Raw genomic sequence first — 20,505 nt, 5'->3', positions numbered from 1 at the left:
TTCTACACCCAACGCGGGGCTCGAACTCACAACCCCGAGATCCAGAGTCATGTGCTCTGCCCACTGAGCCAGCCAGGCTCCCTAAGAATAATTTCTTTCAATCTTGCAAGTGGATCCATGGTAAAGCTGCAAGCATGCTGACCACAGTGTAAAACAAAGACCCTTTCCCTTGGGGCTATGCCGGACTTTTACCTGAGTCGGGATCAGTATCTCATATCCATAAGCATGGCTGTCTCTCCCTTTTTCTGCCATTGTGGGGCGTGCGGTTGACTGCTCCTCCCCACGTCTTCTCCCAAGACTTTCAGGGTCCAGCAATTCCCGGCCAAGAAAGAAAAGTGGAACCATCCCAGTCCCTCAGTGGATTCGGACAAAAACTGGTCATAAAATCAGATACAACTGCAACAGGAGACGCTGGAGAAGAATCAAGCCGGGTCTATCAGGATTCGCACATGAGACAGTACCCATACTTAAGCTGCATCAAGGTCACCAGCATCACCACTATCTGGACAGTTGGACATGCATTAAGGGGAAAGTGATTTTCTATGTTTCTACACTAGTAGGTGGCCTCAGTAAGATGAGAGACCTTCCATTTGAAAAAAGAAGTCCTTAAGCATAATTAACATATGTATCTTTTAATATTCCAAGAAGAACTAAGTCTCTAGAATGGAATAGGCAGAGGCAGTGGTTTCCCTGACTGTTTCTGATTCTTACCTACTACGCCTAACTCCACAATCGTCAGGTGCCCACATCAGGCATCAGAAACAGAGAGGGATAGACATATTTCTATACCCTCAATGGATGGTGAAGCTTGCTACTCCCATCCAGTGGACATGCTGGGTCAAACGCTCCCCCAGCCCTGCCACCTACACCGTAATTCACCTAATATACTCCTTTTCCAGTCTAACTTTTCTCTCTGCATAAGATACTGGAAAGAGCATAGGTGTGGAAGTCAGGAATGCCACTTGCCAGTGGTTGATGTTGGGAGACTTTATTGTACTCTCAGACTCTGTTTTCTTTATCTGCCAAATAATCACTATGCTGTCTTCACGGGATTGCTGATTATTTAATGAAATAACAGACAAAAATGGTTAGAAGGTAGTAGACATTCTTTAGTTCCTGGGCATTTACCTGGGAAACTAAAAGGTGGCATGAGCCAAAACAGGGAATTACTTCTCCTGCTAATCTTCATACTCCAACCTTTCTTGAATGTCTTTATTTATTTATTTGTTTATTTATTTATTTGTTTATTTGGTGGATTTCATTCAGGCAGATTTAGGCAGGGGTCAATAATTTCTTTGGTCTCTGTGTATAAGGAAGTCATAATAATTATTCAGGGGCCCAGATTTTCTGGCAGAGTCTGGCAGAGTTTTCCCACCTCTAAGAGCTGGAACAGTGGCCAACTGGTTGCTGGGAGACAGAGATACAGAGAGGAGACAGAACCCTAGCCAGTGCTGGACACCCACACCACCCAGCTGGAGCCTTGTGCAGGAAGCAAACTCATGGCAAAATGAAGGGTCAGAGCCCTCCTCATGAGAAGCAGCTTCCCTTGCAAAACAAGGTCCATTTTCAGGTGCAGAGCAGGCCAGGTAAGTCCTGCTAGCCTGGAGAGCTATATTCCCATCTTGTGTTCCAGTGTTTAGTCCTGTGGCTCGGTGCCACTATGAACCCACAATTTGCAAACTCAGCTGATTTCATTGCTGTTCCTTAGTCCTCTGAGATGATCTCTGCTCCCTCCCTCTCCGACTCTCCCTTTCTGACTCTTGCTCACTTGCAACTCAACCCTGCCTCCTCGTCTTCAGCGATAACTGTGTCTCCTATGAGATGAAGAAAGCTGAATCACGCAGGAATATTCTCCACGTTCTGCCTCTCCTAATATTGGTCTAGTCCCCTAAACCTCTAAAGAGTGTGAGGGTTCTACATGATGGGCAAGCAGCAGACCTTTCTGGTTAGTTGGATAACAAAAGAGATGCCAGGTGCCAGGAGAAAATTACTTACATTCATTCCTAACGTCCCCTCTCCATGACCGTTAGCCGCTCCCACCAAAAAGACTTTCCTACATTCACTCCTCCCATCTGATTTGCCTGATTCCCTTCTGGCTGCTCTGAGAACGTGCTCCATAAGTCTGTCCCTGTCTCTGTGACCTATGCCTCTCTGTGCTATAGCACAACCAGGGATGCCTGTGAGTGTCCTCCAGTCTCTCCCACCCTAAGGGGGGAAACTCCTCCCCAATCTCACGATGCCCTCCAGCTAATGTAAAATTCCTCTTCTTCCTTGTCCTGGACTGCACTGTGTGCTCCCAACATTCAAATGTTGAAGTTCTAACTCCTTATTCTTCTGGGTATCTCTTCATTTGGCCCAAAGGCTCCCACATGCAGTCTTTGGCTCTGACGCTGTATTCCTTGTTCCTTAGGGCTCTCCCTCTTTACCTTGTAGATGCTGAACACAAAATTCAGTCCTGAGCCCACTTCCCTGATCCCCCTTGAATGGGCTCATCATTCTCATGGTTTCAGCTATTTTGGAAATTTGTTTATGTGTCCCAAATTTATAACTCCAGTGTATATCAGCCCCCCCATATCTAAGTATCCACTCAATGCCTCTTGTCTCCCCAAATCCATGTTTCCCTCAGGATTCCCAAGTTGATTATCATTAGGGCTACAAGGCCATCCACAGTGTGGATGCCAGTCTTGGAGGTCTGGTTTCATTAGGGGAACTAGAGGGGCTTTTCCATGGCTCCCTATCATCCATGGGGTAAGCAGGTAACTTTCTTCAGTGGGCTTGCAGGCATGGCCCACCTGTTCAGCCTTACCTCTGCCCACCCTTTCAGTGCTCTGGGTCACCAGTTGCCCAAATTCAAAAGCTGTCTCTCTTCTCGAAGCCCTTGCTCAAGCTAAACACCAAGCTGAGGATGCCTCCTACGCTAGCCCTTCCCCCCCAGCCCCCACCCTGCTCAGGTGTACCTCCTCCAGAAAGCCCTATCTCCTTTCCCCTCTCGCTCCCCACTGCTCCTCAGATTCCCATGCAGAGAGCTGTCTCTGCCCTTCCCACATTCTTTCCAGCATGATCTATTTATATGTCTGACTCTCTAACCAGACCTCAAGCCTTTCTTTTTTTCTTTAAATGTTTTATTTATTTTTGAGAGAGCGCAAGTGGGGGAGGGGCAGAGAGAGAGGGGGACAGAGGATCTGACAGCAGCATGTTCAACTGACTGAGCCACCCAGGCGCCCCAGACCTCAAGCCCTTCAAATGGCACGGACTGTGCCCATGTAATTCTTGGTGTCCTGTTCAAGGAATAAGTTTTGAAACTAATAGACTCATCTACAAAGTCTTTGTTAACTAGAAAAACAAATTAGCTGCAGCATTCCAGACCTTACACATGCTGATTCTTTAAGGTTTTGACCATGTCTGGCATCACTTTTTAAGTTACAGTCCTGACTAATTAATTAGCTAATATAGTCTTAGCTGGGCTATTATTCCTTTTGGGTTTCTGTTTACAACACTATTTGGGCCGATTTAGGCTGGAAGAGCCAAGCCATCTGGAATAAGATGAATGTGTCTGTGGATGCATTAAACCTCCTTATCCTCAACTTCTGACTTCTTTTCACTCACCTGGCTTCTCCCCCACCCCCAATGTTGTAGATTTTAGGGATGAAGAGGGAAAAGGAATTTGTAAAAAGTGGATCCACCCACTTACTTGAAATTTATGTGGCTTTGTCACACCAAATCTGTGTGATTTCAAGTTGGGATTATTCATGTAGAGACATTCTTATTTACAAATGTGTCCTCCCTGAAAAGAATTTCTCCAACCAATTGCCCAGCTGCTTCTCAAACACATTTGTGATCCAGACCTGCTGTCAACAAAAGGTCTCCATAGAAAACATGGATCTGTTTCATTCCTGGCTGACAGTGCTTGCTAGGCATTTTACAAGAATGCTTCTTTTTTTTTTTTTTAAAGGAGCCAAAACTCAGGGAATAATGAATAGAGAATTCTCAAGTAGAAATAGTCTCATAAGCTAAAAGCTTCCAAAGGGTTAAAACATGGAAGAAAATATTGCTTTGTTTGTAAAGAGCAAGTTTTCAAAAGCTCAGCTAACTTTATTTTTTTTCTCCCAGTTCATAATCCAAGAGTCTTACTCGTAAACGATGGTTATACTTCAACCCATATCTCGATTTACAACAGCCATGAAATAATAGCAGTATACACATCCCATAGAAAAATATAGTTCTTGAGCCTTTGAAAACGGAATAGAATGAAATTATAAAACGTTTCTCTTGGTAACACAGAAGAAAATAACTGAATGCTGTGTTTGAAGTCCATTGCAATTATATCCCACATGAATAGTTGTTGTTAGAGAAAACCATCAGAGATCTTGCCTCAGTCCCTCTCTGGAACCCCTGCTTCTCTGCAGCACAGAGGCAGTCTGGAATGATGGAATCCCACTGGCCTAGAGAACAGAAGATCATTGCAGGTCACACACTCCACCTCTCCATGCCTCAGCACCCTCCTCAGCCCTGAGACCACTCCCAGTGCAACACACCCACAAAAGGATGCTCTGTAATGTCCTTCTGGCACCCAAACCTTCTTCTTTGTGCCCAGTGCTGTGCAGACCAAACTGAACTGAGCATTCCAGAAGGTTAAACATAAGGCACATTATACACGATTTCCTTTTCATTACTGCCACTTCCTCTGCGGTCACTAATTTCAGGGTGGCCAGACCTTAAAAAAGAGGCTATGCAGGGGGTGTGTGTGTGTGTGTGTGTGTGTGTGTGCGTGTGCGCACATATGTGCTCGCACATGCATATATGTGTATGGGTGGGTGTGGGGGGATCCTGGGGCAGGGGGGGAATTTTTGAAGGTCACTTCAAAAGTAAGATGAGAATAAAATAGAAAGGAGCTAGAATACACCCACCTCGTCCTGCTTAGAAATACATAAGGCTTGAGGCAGATGAGTTGCAGAAATCAGAGAGAGAGCTTCTCTGTTTGCCACCCACAGGCTGCCGGGACACAACACAGGCACCTGGGCAGAGTAACCCTGGTGATGGCACTGATAGACGGTCACAGCGATGACTGTGCACAGCTTCCGTAACTCAACCTGAAACCAGGCAAACCCCTTTTCAGGTTTCATTTCCAGCCCCGCATTTGCTGCCAAGGCTCACAAGCCTTCTGGGGGACCCAAGGCCAAGTTTCACTAACTTGGATGCTGTTACCAGGCAAAATTAAAGTGGAATTAATCTGCCTCCTGCACACGCTCTAGGTTTATCAGTTTATTTCAGATAAAGCCTGAAAATTCCACATATAAGTCGTCCACAATTCAGGAGGCAAAGATAGATTTCCAAGTACAATCAACCAGTATTTCATCGTAGGGCCGCTGAAACCCGAGCCTCTGTTTTTAACCCACATTTCTAGACTGCATTCCTAGTCGGGAGCGTTTGGTTCCATCTGGCCATTTCATTCCCGGTCAGATAATACCAGACGTATCTATGTAACATACAAGCCACTGTCAAATAGCACTGAGCCATCTCCCCGAGACAGCTGTTCCACACAAGGGCTTCATTGTCTGAGAAAAGCTTGTATCATTTTACTTCAAGAGCTGGGGGGAACAAGCATTCTGTCAGCTGCCAGGGCTTGGAGGAAACCTCACTCACTGCAGATTTTCATTACTTTGTTACCAAGCCCCAAACCCCACAATCGGCTGTTAGGGATGAACATTGGAAACAGGAACGAAAGTCCTCGCTCTGCTTTCATTTTATCAGGGAACATAATAGCTCCACACACCCAGAGAATTTATAGTTATGCTTTTCAAAGATAACACGACACTACCAGGCAACCACAAATGCCTTTTCTCATGCCGCCCTTGGTCGTGCACGTTTAACCGCTTCAGGTAAACCAGGAAAGTGCTTTCCAGTCCTGGAATGCCAAAAACAACGTCCCTAGGAAGCAGCTGTCAGACTCAGGATAATGGCATCATAAAATAATTGAGAACTGAAAAAGTATTTAAAATCGGATGGTTCCTTTCTTTTTTTAACTCTCTAATCAAGAAACATTACTGCAACTACGCCACCCTGCATCTATACCTCACGTTCCCATTGAGTGAGAAGGTTCTGTTTCCAACTTCTTTTTTATCCCCCAGGAACGCCATGTATTTTACATTTAAACAAAATGTAACAAAAATACCTTATATTCTTATGAGCCTGATGACTGTGAATGTGATGATAGGTAGCTTATTCTAGTACCTTCAGCTGCTGTAGGCTTTTTTTGGAAGGGAGGGTGGGATTTTTTGTGTGTGATAAAATATACATCAGACCTACCATTTCAACCATTCTCTCCCCCCCACTTTCTTTCTTTCTTTCTTTCTTCCTTCCTTCCTTCCTTCCTTCCTTCCTTCCTTCCTTCCTTCCTTCCTTCCTTCCTTCCATACACAAGCAAGGGAGGAGCAGAGAGAGAGAGGGAGAAAGAGAATCCCAAGCAGGCTCCACGCCCAGCGCCAAGCCCCATGCAGGGCCCGGAGCCATGACCATGAGATCATGACCTAAATCGAGAGTCAGATGCTCAACTGACTGAGCCACCCAGGCGCCCCTGAACCATTTTTAAGTGTACAGTTCAGAGGCATTAAGTATATTCAACAAACATTTTTGAGTATTTAAGAATTGGGATCATTCCAGTGCCTCAGAAAATAAATTAAGCAAGTATGGTCCGAGTCTTCCTTTCTCTCACTCTATTCTACTTACACTTCCATGATGATTTTGAAGACTACGTATCCTGGAAGGGATTTGTCAGAGAGCCACCTTCGTCATGTACCCTGAATGTACCGCCTTGTATGGGACCCAAAGAACACATAAGGTGGCTTGGCCAAGAGACAGATATATCTGGGCTTGACTCATTTGTCAAAGCTATTTTTCTGGGTGTACACAGGTTTTTTTTTAAAGCTGGTTACTCAGAAATTGGCTGTGCCTACCAGACAGGCTTGGCCTCTCTTCCTCACCGAGCCTCTTATAAAAAAAGAAAAGGTTAAATTAGAGAATGCATAAAACAAAGGCTCTCCGCAGCTCCGGTCCCAGTTATCAGAACAGAATTGTGGTTGCCAAGGAGCGAGGGACAGATATGTATGGAGAGCTTTAGAGGACAGCACTGAGTGACACACAAGAGTATCATTATCTTGTCAAATGTTATTCATGTTGTATCTGTTCCATCAGACACTTCTGTGTTCTGTGACCTTGGACAAGATACTGCCAGAGAGCTGTTTTGAGGGCAAATAAAACACCTGTCAGTGTCCAGCCCATTGCCCAGGGTATTGTAAGGACAAGATGAATATTCTTTCATGTGCTTCTGTTCTCCCTTCTTCCCATGGAGGTTGGCTATGGCTGTCTGGTCAGACCCTCACTGATTTGGATTTGCCTCCTTTGGAATTGGCGACTCTTTGACCTGGGCATGGGGAGTTACCTCTGCACTATTCAGAATTCTGGAATGCTGGTGAATTGAAGCTCCTGGGCCTGAAAGATAAAGCTTGCAAGTGCTTGTCGAATGGAATCACATCCCAAGAACTGGACAGGACATACAGGATTCCTCTGGATCATCCTGCTGACCGACACAGAAGGGTTCTACCATTTCTTTCTTTTTTTTTTTTTTAATTTTTTTAACGTTTATTTATTTTTGAGACAGAGAGAGATCGAGCATAAACGGGGGAGGGGCGGAGAGAGAGAGAGACACAGAATCGGAAGCAGGCTCCAGGCTCCGAGCCATCAGCCCAGAGCTCGACGCGGGGCTCGAACTCACGGACCGTGAGATCGTGACCTGAGTTAAAGTCGGACGCTCAACTGACTGAGCCACCCAGGCACCCCGGGTTCTACCATTTCTATGCCAGGTGTTCCTCTCCCTCTGCCAAACCCTTGTTCTGATCGGCAGGGCTCTTTATCTCACCAAGGATCTCCCCGCCCCCTTCCTACTTTTGGCAACAACGACTTCTAATTACTCATTGAAAATTCTGTAACTACTGAAGAACAAACATTTTGCAAGGTAAAATACTTTTGTAACACAGAATTTCCAAAATATTTCCCAGACTCAAATACATATTCACTGATCCCCTCCTATGTACCAGGAACCATCAGAAGGGCAGGGTCTATAAAGATGAATGAGATAAGAATAATTTCTGTCCTCAGCTCATTTTTCAGTGGAGAGAGACACATAGACTGCTGTAAAATAATGTTGGAAAGAGCTGATAGACAGATATACAGGCTATTATGGAATCATGAGGGAGACACACCCAACTCAGCCTGAGGGGAGGCATTCCGCAAAGACTTCCAGAAGGTGAGGCCCAAGCTGAGACTTGAAGGGAGAGCCATATTTTGTAGGCTAGATGGGCTTATATGAATAGATGTTATGGATTTGAATCAGTTTTGTACATTTACAAAAGCATGCATAAAGGCATTTTCATCTAAACTTTGTGTTAGTTGTTTGATCTAAAGTTATAAAGTTATATTAAAAAAACTAATAATTTGGACTCTTCACTACAGACCATTGGTTTTCAAACTGTATTCTAGAAATCCTAGGATTTTTTTGAGATCGGGGGTTGTCAGGGACCTTGGTCCAAGGGACAGTGGATGCTGAGCAGACAGAACTCAGACCATCACCTCCACTGTTCCGTTATATTTATTGCTGCTGAGTGTAACTATTTTTAATTAGAGAAGGGGTTTCTGATATTAACATATGTTTCAAACGAGGAAGGAAGACCAACTCCCCAGTGAAGCAGGTTTCACCGCATACTTGCCATCTAAGACTAATTTATCCAGCTGAGTACTTTTAAAACAAAGTACCAAGAAATACTCCCACCCCTAGTTATCTTTGTCTGTTCTGCAACCATGACCCTCACACCTCCCCCCAGGCAGCAACCTTGCAAAATAAAGTGGAGATTTGATAAAATGTATCTCTACTGCGAAGAAAATGTCCGTAAGGAGTATAGCTTATTAATGGTGGGATCTTCAGGGACAAAGACAGCAGTTTTTATTCTTTAGAAGAAATCTCATTATAGCAAAATACCTTCCTATGGAATGGATTTGCTAAATTCTATTTATAAATCAGTGCTTTAAGTAACATGTGAAGTAAAATTCTGTAACAGTGAATAAATGGGTTGCTCCTTCATGTTCATTACTTTGGGACTTTTCCAAGAGTGCACATTTCAAAATACAAAATGCTTCTCTTTGATCCTGAACACACAATGAGAACCTGGTTTTCTGACAAGATTGTCACCTTTCAAATACATGTGTTTGTATCAAAACGTGGTAACTTGTTGTCAGGGCTCCTTTAGTGTTGAAGAAGATTTTCCTAAATCGTTATACCATGACTGTCCTTGTGCATCACTATAAAGCTGGGTTGAGAGAAGTAGATCCAGTCTTAGATGGGAAGAAAACACATGAGTGACTTTCCTGGGTCCTATAGGAAGTCAACCAGGAAGCTAGAATGAGTCCTGAACTAATGAGGTGAATGCACCGAAATCTGAAAATTAGCTTGTTCTGTTGAGCAATAAATACATCAGAGGCTGTTGCTCCTTAGACACCAGCATTTTTCCTAGGAAAATCTAATCAACTCTGGGTATAGCCACCAAGGGAAAAGAAGGGAGGAAGATGTTACTGCTAAGACTTCCTTACTGAAACCCACCCCATCCATTGCTGCTGGGTGGTGCCTCCTTCTCCGGCCACCAGGGCAAAAAGCTAATTCTGCTTGTGGATCAATATTCAGGTGAGCCTGGAGTGACATCAATGGTTAGGGGCAACTGTCAAGGAGATTACTCTTCCACTGCTAAGTTGTTTGCACTTACAACATGAGGAACATTTCAGAAACCTACTTACGGGTTTTCTAACCTGCTCATCAAGGCAACAAATGAGCTAGTCAGCCAGTTGATAGGGTTCAGGCAAGAGGAATGAGTGCAGAGAAGAGCTGAGAGCAAGACACAGGGAGGAAATCCCACAGTCTGCTAATTATTCTTTTCCAGACTCAGTTTTCATAAAAAATACTTCCTTGATGGAAAACTCACTGCCTCGTGACACAATTAGTTTGGTTCATTTAGTAAGTCTATTTACCACAATTAGACATAGGCTCAAGGTCTAATTATAAAGAAATTATTGATATTTTTATTAGGGATGATAATGTATGATGATTATGTAAAAAAAATCCTTATCAGTGGGTACATAGTAATGTGCCACAATGCTTTGGACTTTCTTTAAGATAATCCAGCAAAAATGACTAATGGGGGAAGATAAGAAAATGAGGCTGGCCAGTGGTGTTGGGTGATAGGTACATTGTACTAAACTCTCTACTTTTGTGCATGTTTTATATTTTTTATGAGAAAAAGTTAAATGATTTAAAAAATAGGTCTAAAAAGTCACATCATAACAATACTCTTCTAGGTATTTACCACGCAAAAATGAAGATAGGCTTAAATGCTTACCCCTAAATGCCTAAATTTCTTTGATTCAAAAATACCATCAGTTGGAGGATCCACCATTCATTTGATAATTGTTTTTCAGAGGAAAATAAACACACAACACTGAAATACACGCTGATTATAAACTATATCCCAATTTCAGAGTTGTTAAAAATGTGGAAAACATGCCTTAGAATTGAGGTAACCTGGTCATTTTGTTGTCAATTGTGTGTGTGTGTGTGTGTGTGTGTGTGTGTGTGTTTAACGTAAGCTCCATGCCCAATGAGGGGCTTGGACTCAAGACACTGAGATCAACAGTCCCATGCTCTATGGACTCAGCCAGTCAGGCGCCCCTTGTCATTTGTTAACAGGAATTATTGTGTTAAAAAGCCAAGTTTGAGAATAACAGTGTGCACGGCCCCCATCATTTATTTATTCATCATTTACTTTAACCCGTTAGGTTGAAATTTGTGTTAACTTAGTGGCTGAGGGTTTGCCTTCCTAAAACCAATGAAAGTGCATGCTAAACGGGCTTATGAATCTGAATAAGCCTGGTCCCTTCTGGCCTATGCATTATCGGCCTTGTTTTCATATCGTACGTTACGGAAAGTAATAAAACTGTGAGATTATAAATGCCCAGTGCACCTGCACCGGTGACCCTGGACACTCGTCAGAATTACTGTCAATCCCTTAAGAATCAGCACCCATTTCAGGATCCTCTTGGGAAAGAGGAGCGGTTGTAGGAACTCGAGCTGCCCCCCCCCCCCCCCCCCCCACGTTGAGCTTGGTACTTTTCAGAGAAGAGATCTAGAGCTAGAGGGCATGGGGCTGGAGCTGGCGAAGGTGTTACACCCGCCCAGCCGGTTTCTTTTTATCGTGCAGCGCGGGGCATCTGGACGCTCAGCCGGAATGGCCCAGCGGTCCCACCCAGTCCGGCGGCGGGGTGCGCAGCTGCAGGGCCGGACACCGGAACCGGTAGGGAAGGGAGCGCCAAGCCTAAAGACGCCGCTCAGCCCGCGCGCGAGCGCCGGAAGTGCGGAGTGCGCAGCGGGCGTTACTTACTGTCTTCCGGCAGGTTGTTTTCCCGCTCTTCTCGCTCCATCTGCTGGCACCACCCTTCCATGCGGTCCCGCTCTGCTTGGAGGAGCTTCAGAAACCAGTGGCCGTCCCGGTGGCACACCGACCTTTGGACGGCCTCCAGGGGGTCTTCGGTGATCGAGTCAATCCAGGGATCCGGGGGAGGCAGAATCGAAGGGTCAAAATCCGCATCGAAGTCGTCGTCGGCTGCGCAGGCGTGGTAGTGGTTTCCTGAGCCCTGGATGCTGACGGTGGAGGTGCTCGCGTCCCGGGAGAACTGTCTGGCCATTGGGCCGGGGCACGAATTGTCCTCTATAGACTCCAGAGAGTTTTCCAGATTATCGTGGAAGTCCAGGTCGGCCTGTACGGCTGTCGTCACGCTGTTGGATCGAGTGAACCTGCGGAAGCTTGGAGGAATAGAGAAAGGAAGATTGAGTTCAAGGCTATTTCTCGAAGCGAGAGCATTTCTACTTTTCTTCATGGGTATGGCAGCAGGGGGTCCTACCCTCTCAGTCTGGCGGGGGGCGGTGGGGGGGGGTAGGCCCTTGACACAAGCATATCGGTTGCGATAGCTCTTATATACGTATCATGGCTCTCTCATTTTTGTTCAATACAATATTAAAGCATCTCTAGAGAAATGTTAGAAGCAATGTGTGTAGCTGTGAAAGCCAGCAAAATGTCCAGAGTCCAACTTCCTCCACAAAGCTGGGATGGCTGGAATTCTGATATTCAGGTTGCTGAGGGGTAAGGAAAGAATTCTGCATAATTTGCTTAAAAATCCAGGAAACAAAAGCAACCCAACCTGGTCCAAGCCTATTGTGAATCCTGCATAACCACATTTTTTTCTAGGGACAGCGTTTACGAAGTAAGACTTTCTGAAAGCAAACCAAAATGTCATTAGGTTCCTCTTAAAATTAAAACTCCTTCCCCTGGTGAGGACTCATTCACCTGTCTCTTGATCGAAAGGTCATTATTACCATTTGACACAAAGCCTTTGGGGCAAAATCAGCTCACAGTTCTAGAGTTCTCTGGTACCTTTCTCCTCTGCACCTTTAATTTCCCTTCCCACAGTCCTTGTACCAAGAGGATACAAGACAACCTATTCGCAGATTCAGTCTGAGCATTTTATAAGGATATTCATGTAATCGGTGTTTTTCAACCAGATGGCTCTGACATCTCTGGTTGACCCTGACAATGAAGGTGAGGGCATATGGAAGGTGGGAGGGGTGGAGAAGAACAGAGGACCAGTGAATTCTTTCTCAGACAAGGGGCAAGGGGAGGTGTGGGCCTGAAGTAATTTAAAACACTTACAAAAAATTTCATTAGCTCGTAGAGCAGGCAGGCAACAATGGCAGAGAATATAAGTCTGCTGAAGGCAGCATCATGTGCCTGTTGCCTACTCTGTACTTTTTTTTTTAATTGTTTATTTTTGAGAGAGAGAGAGCAGGGGAGGGGCAGAGAGAGGGAGACAGAGGATCCAAGAGGGTTCAGCCACTGACAGCAAAGAGCCTAATGTGAGCTCGAACTCAGAAACTGTGAGATCATGACCTGAGCAGAAGTCAGATGCTTAACCAATTGAGCCACTCAGGTGCCCCCGTACTCTTTTATTAAGGTGACCTCTTGATCTAATATTTTTATTTACTTTTTATTGTGAAAAAATATACATAACATAAAATTTACTACTTAAACCATTTTTAAGTGTGTGGTTCAGTGGCATTAAGTACATTCACATTGTTGTACAACCATTACCATCATGCGTCTCCAGAATGTTTTCAGCTTTCTCAGTTGAAACTGTACCCATTAAACAGCTCCCCTCGGCTCCTTCCTCCCAGCCTATGTCAACCACCATTCTACTTTCTGTCTCTATGGAATTTGACTTCTCTAGCTCTCTCGTATAAGTGGAACCATACTGTATTTGTCCTTTTAGGACTGGATTATTTCACCTAGCATGATGCCTTTTTTTACAGTTTAGTTTTGATAGAGAGAGAGAGGGGGAAGGGAGGGAGAGAGGGGGAGAGAGAGAATTCCAGGCAGCTGTCAGCATAGAGCCTGAGGGGGGGCTCGAAATCACAAACTGTGAGATCATGACCTGAGTCTAAACCAACATTTGGACGTTAAACTGACTGAGCCACAGGCGCCCCTCATGTAGCAAAATGTCTTTAAGCTTCTTCCATGCTATAACATATGTCAGAATTTCCTTCCTTTTTAAGGCTGAATGATACTCCGTTTTCTGTATATACCACATTTTGTTTATCCATTCATTTGTAGATGGACACTTGGGTTTGCTTCCACCTTTTGGCTATTTTGAATAATGCTTCTTTGGACATGAGTGTACAAATATCTCTTTGAGACTGAGTTTTCCATTGTTTTGCGTATAAACCCAGAAGAGAAATTACTGTATCATACAGTAATTCTATTTTTAATGTTTTGAGGATCTACCATACTGTTTTGCATCACAACAAATCCATTGTTTTCCCCTAGAAAATAAAGCTTTAGAAAAAAAGGTGGCTGCACTATTGATCTGTGTTAGTTGTTAGGATGATCAGCATAATCAAATATGGTGTGATTCTGGCCACTCATTTTATGAAGGTAGACCAGTCAAAAAAAAGCTGGCCCATCTCATTGTTTGCTGTTTTCAAGAAATTACTTCTGTTGAAGGTATTTTAGCTGGCCATTTTATAAGATCCTTAACTCTCAAATGGGCCAAAAAAAGAATCACATAGTGTGAAAGTCTGAAAGCCATGGTACAGATGTCTTGTACTGGAGCGAAAGGAAGAACAGTTTTGCTCACGTGATTCTTCCAATAGCCATTTACGTCTTGGCTGCAGTTGGCCTTTTCTGCATTCTTCTTATTCATCCCCCTGAATGTTAAATGTCATCTCCTGAAGCTCAGCTTTCTTTGCAGACGCAGGTGTGTGAATTGGATGCCTCTCCTTGCAACAGTTGACATTGCAAGTTGCAAGTCAACTTGCAGTCTGGCTGTTCTACTAACACCAAATCTCAACTATGAGAACACTGGGCTTCACTCTCCAAGATCATGTATTGCCAGAGGCACTGCATTTTCCAGACTTAAAGAAGTGCCTTATTTTTTTCTCAATCGCAGCAAACTTGCCAGAGACAGAGTCTGTTCCACACACAAAACAGAGTGACCTCTCCTGTGCCTCTGTTTTTACCTACACAAAACCATACCACCAGCATTCCTGATAGAGGGCTCCTGGCTCTGAATCCCGTAAAGTATCCACCTTCTTAAGAAAAATTACTTGGCAGTAGATGAGTAGAAGTTTGCAGTTTAGTCACCCAGAAAGAAATAAAAGTTAAGGAAAATTAAAAAGGTTTGGGATTAAAAGCGGTGCCTTTGAACTCAGGCAGCCCTGTCCCGGCTGCCCTGTTTCTCTCAATTAAGTTCCTTAAGCAAGTGCTTTCTTCCACCCAGAGCTTTCAAAGAATGTTCTGCTCTGCAAAACGTTTCATGTCTTTCAAGTGCAAAGTTCCTTCTGAGTGAAGAGCACAATGAAGTTGTTATGGCTGTTTTCGAATTTTGATAGGAACACAAAAGGAGTCGTTGGGTGAATTTCTGTATTTTTAAAAACACAGTGGCTCACTGGTTTGAGCGTCCAACGCTCTTTCCACTCAGGTCAGGATCTTGCGGTTTGTGGGTCTGAGCCCGAGTTGGGCTCTGCACTGACAGCGTGGAACCTGCTTGGGATTCTCCCTTTTCTCTCTCTGCCCCTCCCCTGCTTGCTCTCTGTCTATCCCTTTCAAAAATAAATAAATAAACATTAAAAAAAAAAAAAAAAAAAGAAGAAGAGATCGGTTGCTGAGAGGTGGTATAAACCCATAAGCTGACCCCAGGGGCTTGCCATTTCCAAACCTACAATGCCAGTAAAGCTTCTTAGTACTTCATGCCCTGAAGGCACAATGTGTAATCATGACAACTTCTGTAAAGGACCGGCCAATATTCTGACCTAAGGAGCAGGAAACCATGAAACCAAAGACTGGATCAACCAGTATGGGACACAATACCCTGTCTGTTTGGGACAGCAAGGGGAAAGTCACTTGGTCACATTCACTCTGCTGTTACTTTGTGCATTTTCTCTGAAGCACATTTATACGTGTAATAGGAGGATTTTCTGCTGCCCATCCCCTCACGGTGACTTTTCTGCACATAGAAATCAACACAAAGATGGTACATGATGGGACTGCATTTAAATAAAGTTAAGTCACGAGCAAAACAAACAAACAAACAAACCAAAACAAAACCTAAGCACAGTCAGTGTCTTTAGGACTTGCAAGGTGTTCAACTGTGTGAGACCCAAGCCATAAACTTATCTGGAGGAGATGAACTCAGTCATTCTGTTACCGAATCCTCTAGCCTCTGGTTATCTTCTTCATCCCTCTCATTCACATAATGGTTGCTTTCCAGGGCTAACTCTAGTTTCAAAGGGAGAAACACTAGTTCTGTGCTGTTTGTTCTTTCTTTGTGGGAGGCTTTAGACATTCTTCACTAAGCCTGCTGTCAAGGCTGAATAGATGTGGGATCTGAAAATGCTACTCTTCAAAAGTGCAACCATCTGGGTATTTTGTGAAATGGCACCCTTTAACTGATGTAAAAACCCAAGACGTCTCCTTATATAAAAGATAGATCAAAAGAAAGGTGTGGGGGTGAGAGGAGATTGAGATCAAGAATTAAAACCTGCTAAAAAAGAGATTCTCTCTCATCAGATCAGCTTCCCAGTTAGAACAGCTCATGGAGGAACCTAGGCCGAATACAACCCTGTCGCGGATTCAGTGGGAAGGGACCCTCCTGCTCCCCGTTTGAGATGGTTAGCACTGTCTTATTGACAGATTTTAAAGCTACCTCAAGGGGCACCTGGATAGGCTCAGTTGGTTAAGCATCTGACTTTGGCTCAGATCATGATCTCATGGTTCAAGAGTTCAAGCCCTGTATCAGACTCTGTGCTGACAGCTCGGAGCCTGGAGCCTGCTTTGGATTCTGTGCCTCCCTCTCACTCTGCCCCTCCCCTGCTCTGTCTCTCTCTCAAAGATAAATAAGCATTAATAAAAAAAAAAAGTATCTTTAAAAATTCATTAAAAAAATAAAACTACCTCAAAACAAGCATCCGTTCATTATTCAAAATCCATTATGTCCATTCTTTTACCTGAAGAGCTCTTTCAGCAAAGGAAAACAGAGTAAGTTTTCTACGTAAAAACTCCCTCTTTTGTAACGCATTTACCAATTAAAGGGAAGAAACGACAGTATTGACAGTGGGCTTGTGATCATCAGCTAGCTTCTGAGAGGGCCTGGCATGTTGCCAGCCCCCTTTCAGTACCAGCTGGGCAGGTGCTAGTATCCTTGATGGGCTGTCACTATAGGAACTTTGGTTAGGAGTCTCAACAAAACATCCTCGAACTGACTGCGCCCCAGCAACCAGAGCAGTAGGTCACTCCTTGACTGTTGACCCCAGGTAACTAACAAAAGCCTGAGAGGTCTCACTCATTATTCGTCTTACTGTCTTATTTTGGTGTCAAACGGAGGCCATGGGCTTGTGAGTTGGAGGATCATTTTTCTTTTGCAAACTACATTATCTGTAAAAACATGTGAAAAGGAAGAAAGAAAAACAGAGAGGGAGAGAGAGAAGACAGAAAGAAGAAGGGAAGGAAGGGAGGAAGGAAAGAGGGAGGGAGAAAGATGGAGGTGGGGGAGAGAGAAGAAAAAAGGAAGGGAGGAAGGAATGGAGGAGAAAATGTATGAGGCTTATCAGGAATTATGCCAAGAGTCAGGCTTTTAAAATTTGAAATGCATGAATGCCACACCTTTCAAACTCCAGTGTATTGTAAGTGCTATTTGGCTAAGTCATGGTATTGTTAACTTGGCAAGGAAAAGAAGTGATTTGCCAAATGTAATATCAAGGGTGGGTCCTAGGCTATGTAGTACTCCAAAGAAGCTGTGAACAGTGGGAATTGGTCCAAGCTTCCAGGTTGGCAAAGGAGGGCTGTCTTTGACCGCCAACAGTCTAAGTTTGTGGTCCCGAACTGGCTGTCAGAAGATGTCTCAATGTTGGCTTCTTGTTTTAACATCTTGCTTAGTTGAGGGGCACCTGGGTGGCTCAGTTGTTAAAGCATCTGACTTCAGCTCAGGTCATGATCTCATGGTTTGTGAGTTGAGTTCTGCCTTGGGCTCTGTGCTGATAGTTCAGAGCCTGCTTGGGATTCTCTCTCTTTCCCTCTCTCTCTGTCCCTCCTGTAATCATGCACACTCTCTCTCTCAAGATAATTAAATAAACTATAAAAAAAAATCCTGCTTAGTTGAAAAGTCACAACTCACTACAAACCCCACTGTTTATGTATTTAAGTCATTTACAGTCAGAAGCATCTTTTATAGTCGTTGACTTTATGCTGAAAGAGAAAACAACACTACCTTTGCACATGCTTGTTACATCCAGTTATGAAGCCATGAGCTTTAATGTGTGAAGCAAGGAAAATTTTTAAAACTTAGAATATTTTGGAAATAGAGGTAACTTTGGTGAAAAAACAAGACTCGAATTATTCCTATTCACAGAGACATTTGTTTCGAGAAATGGGGAGCAGCTTTCATAATAGCTTGAAGGCAATTTCCTTCAACGCCTATGACCCTATCTGTGCATTCACCGACCTGCCGAAATGGCAGGTGTCATTCACGACCACATTTCGACGCATTTTTTCCCCTTAGCATTAAATGTGTCCCCGGGGGTCTGAGTATTATTTCATAATGTACAAAAGGTATACTAGGAGAGAAGGAGATGGTTCCACAAAATGGAGATAAGAAAGACAAGAGACTTTATGCAAATCATCCAAGTATCCATCTGCTCCCATTCCCATACCATAAATGAAGTATAAATGGAAAGATCTTGGCTTTCCCTTTGCATACATGCACCTCCAAACACACAGATCCTGCTCAAGACATTCACTGTTACCCAACTTCATCGATTTAATAAAGGCATGGCAGGCAGCCATGGGGAGTTGATGAGGGAAGGAAAGAGGTCACAAAGTGATTTCTTACCCACTTATTCTAGGAAAAGCTTTCTCCTTTAATCCCCTGGATACTGAAGACAAATAGCCCTTGCAGTAACACTGACTCTCACTTGGATGATTTCTAGATACAGATCCCAGCCAGTTAAGAAGTAGTTTACAAAGACACAGATAAAGATATTAAGGGGCACCTGGTTGGCTCAGTCAGTGAAGCATGTGACTCTTGATCTTGGGGTTGTAAGTTCGAGCCCCACATTCGGCATGGAGGTTACTTAAAAATAAAATCTTAAAAAGAATTTAAATATATACACACCAGAAAAATAACAGTTTGGAATTTTCTTTCCAGAAAAGTGCTGTGAGACCAGGAGCTTCTCTCTGTGCACTAAAGACAGATGTCAATTTGTCAATTTGACACTGTTAATAAATAAGAGTATATAATATCAAAGCCTCTACCGCTCCTTAACATTTTCAGTTTTAGAGACCAAAGATGATCGCTTTATAATTGTTCCAAGATATAAATATTTACCCCCATAAAAGGTAGCTGGGTTGCAACAGGGGCAGGTAGCCAGAACCTGTATCACACACTTACCCACACTCCTCTTACTTCTGAACTAGAGATTATGACGGCAACACAGCTACCTGGGAAATATGACGATAAGCAGGAAGGCAAGATCTAGGAGATTAAACCTAGACCTCAACAAAGAGTCTCCATCTATGTATGATGCTACTCTAAATTTGAGGAAACACTGCTGGAATGTTGAATCCGAGAACTTACACATAAAAAGAGGTTATTGATGTTAATTATATCAACTCCCACAGTTTATTTATTTTACTTTTTAAATGTTTAATTTTTGAGAGCAAGAGAGAGAGAGCACAAGCGGGGGAGGGACAGAGAGAGAAAGGGAGACACAGACTCTGAAGCAAGCTCCAGGCTCTGAGCTGTCAGCACAGAGCCCAGCGTGGAGCTTAAACCCACAAATTGTGAGATCATGACCTGAGCTGAAGTCAGACGCTCAATCCACTGAGCCACCCAGGCGCTCCCTCCAACACCCACATTTTAAAGACAGATAGGTAGTTACTTTCAGACTGGATCTCTTGACTGGAATATTTTTCCCCCAGAGCTTCAGTACATTCCCATACATTCCAGGACCTTTCAAGCCACAGAGTAGTGCTCAATAACAGGGCTTACCCCACTTTAGGCTAAATAAAACATATATGGACGATTTCTGCTTTTGGCCAAGATGGGGTAAGAATGACTGAATTTATTCTTCTATCTGAAACAACTAAAAAAAAAAAAAAAGGAAAAATATATGAAACAAGTGTTTTCAAGATACTTGATGTCAGACAATGAAGAGCAGTGATCATGAGATGTGGGAAACAAACAAGTTCAGTGATTACCTGTGTTGACTGATCAGAGAAAATGTCCAGGCCGCAGCACAGGGAGGGGTCTCTGTGTGGTGCTAGCAGTCTCCCTGACTTGATGAGACATAGCTGGGAGTCCCAGGAGGGGACTTGCAGTGGGAGTTTGCAAGGCAGAGTGTGGCAGAAGAGAGAACTGCACAGAGAGAACCCAGAGATCCTCGCAGGGTCTCAATAGAGTATTTATCCACAGTGAATGCATGGGGTAAGAAACCTACCCACAGCTGGAGTATATTTGTCCCTCTTTGGAAAAAACAAACAAACAAACAAACAAAAAAAGCTAAAAAATGCATCTTTTAATTAATTTACTTTTTAAGTTTTTAGAAAATTTGTATTTATTTTTGAGAGAGAGAGAGAGGCAGAGTGTGAGTGGGGGAAGGGCAGAGAGAAAGGGAGACACAGACTCTGAAGCAGGCTCCAGGCTCTGAGCTGTTAGCACAGAGCCTGGTATGGGGCTCATACTCATGAATCATGAGATAATGACCTGAGCTGAAGTCAGATGCTTAACTGACTGAGCCACCCAGGCGCCCTCAAAAAGCATCTTTTTAAAATGACAAAATAATGACTCGATATACAAAAGCTGTAA

At 43.7% G+C, this 20,505-nt stretch overlaps 1 protein-coding gene across 18 annotated transcripts in view; it reads right to left on the bottom strand.

Moving 5' to 3' along the window:
• The window catches only part of DLGAP1 (DLG associated protein 1), a 904,837-nt gene that overhangs the window by 17,011 nt on the left and 867,321 nt on the right, over positions 1-20,505 (bottom strand). For all 18 annotated transcript variants that reach the window (XM_086682542.1, XM_086682543.1, XM_086682539.1 and 15 more), the window contains one exon: positions 11,478-11,899. In XM_086682542.1, the coding sequence (XP_086538668.1) occupies positions 11,478-11,899 (422 nt within the window). The remainder of the gene's footprint in view (positions 1-11,477; positions 11,900-20,505) is intronic.

This window comes from Puma concolor, chromosome D3 (assembly GCF_028749965.1).
Source record: "Puma concolor isolate L17-30 chromosome D3, mPumCon1.1.hap2, whole genome shotgun sequence".
In the NCBI taxonomy this organism is placed as follows: Eukaryota; Metazoa; Chordata; class Mammalia; order Carnivora; family Felidae; genus Puma; species Puma concolor.
This window is presented reverse-complemented; position numbering and strand designations above follow the sequence as displayed.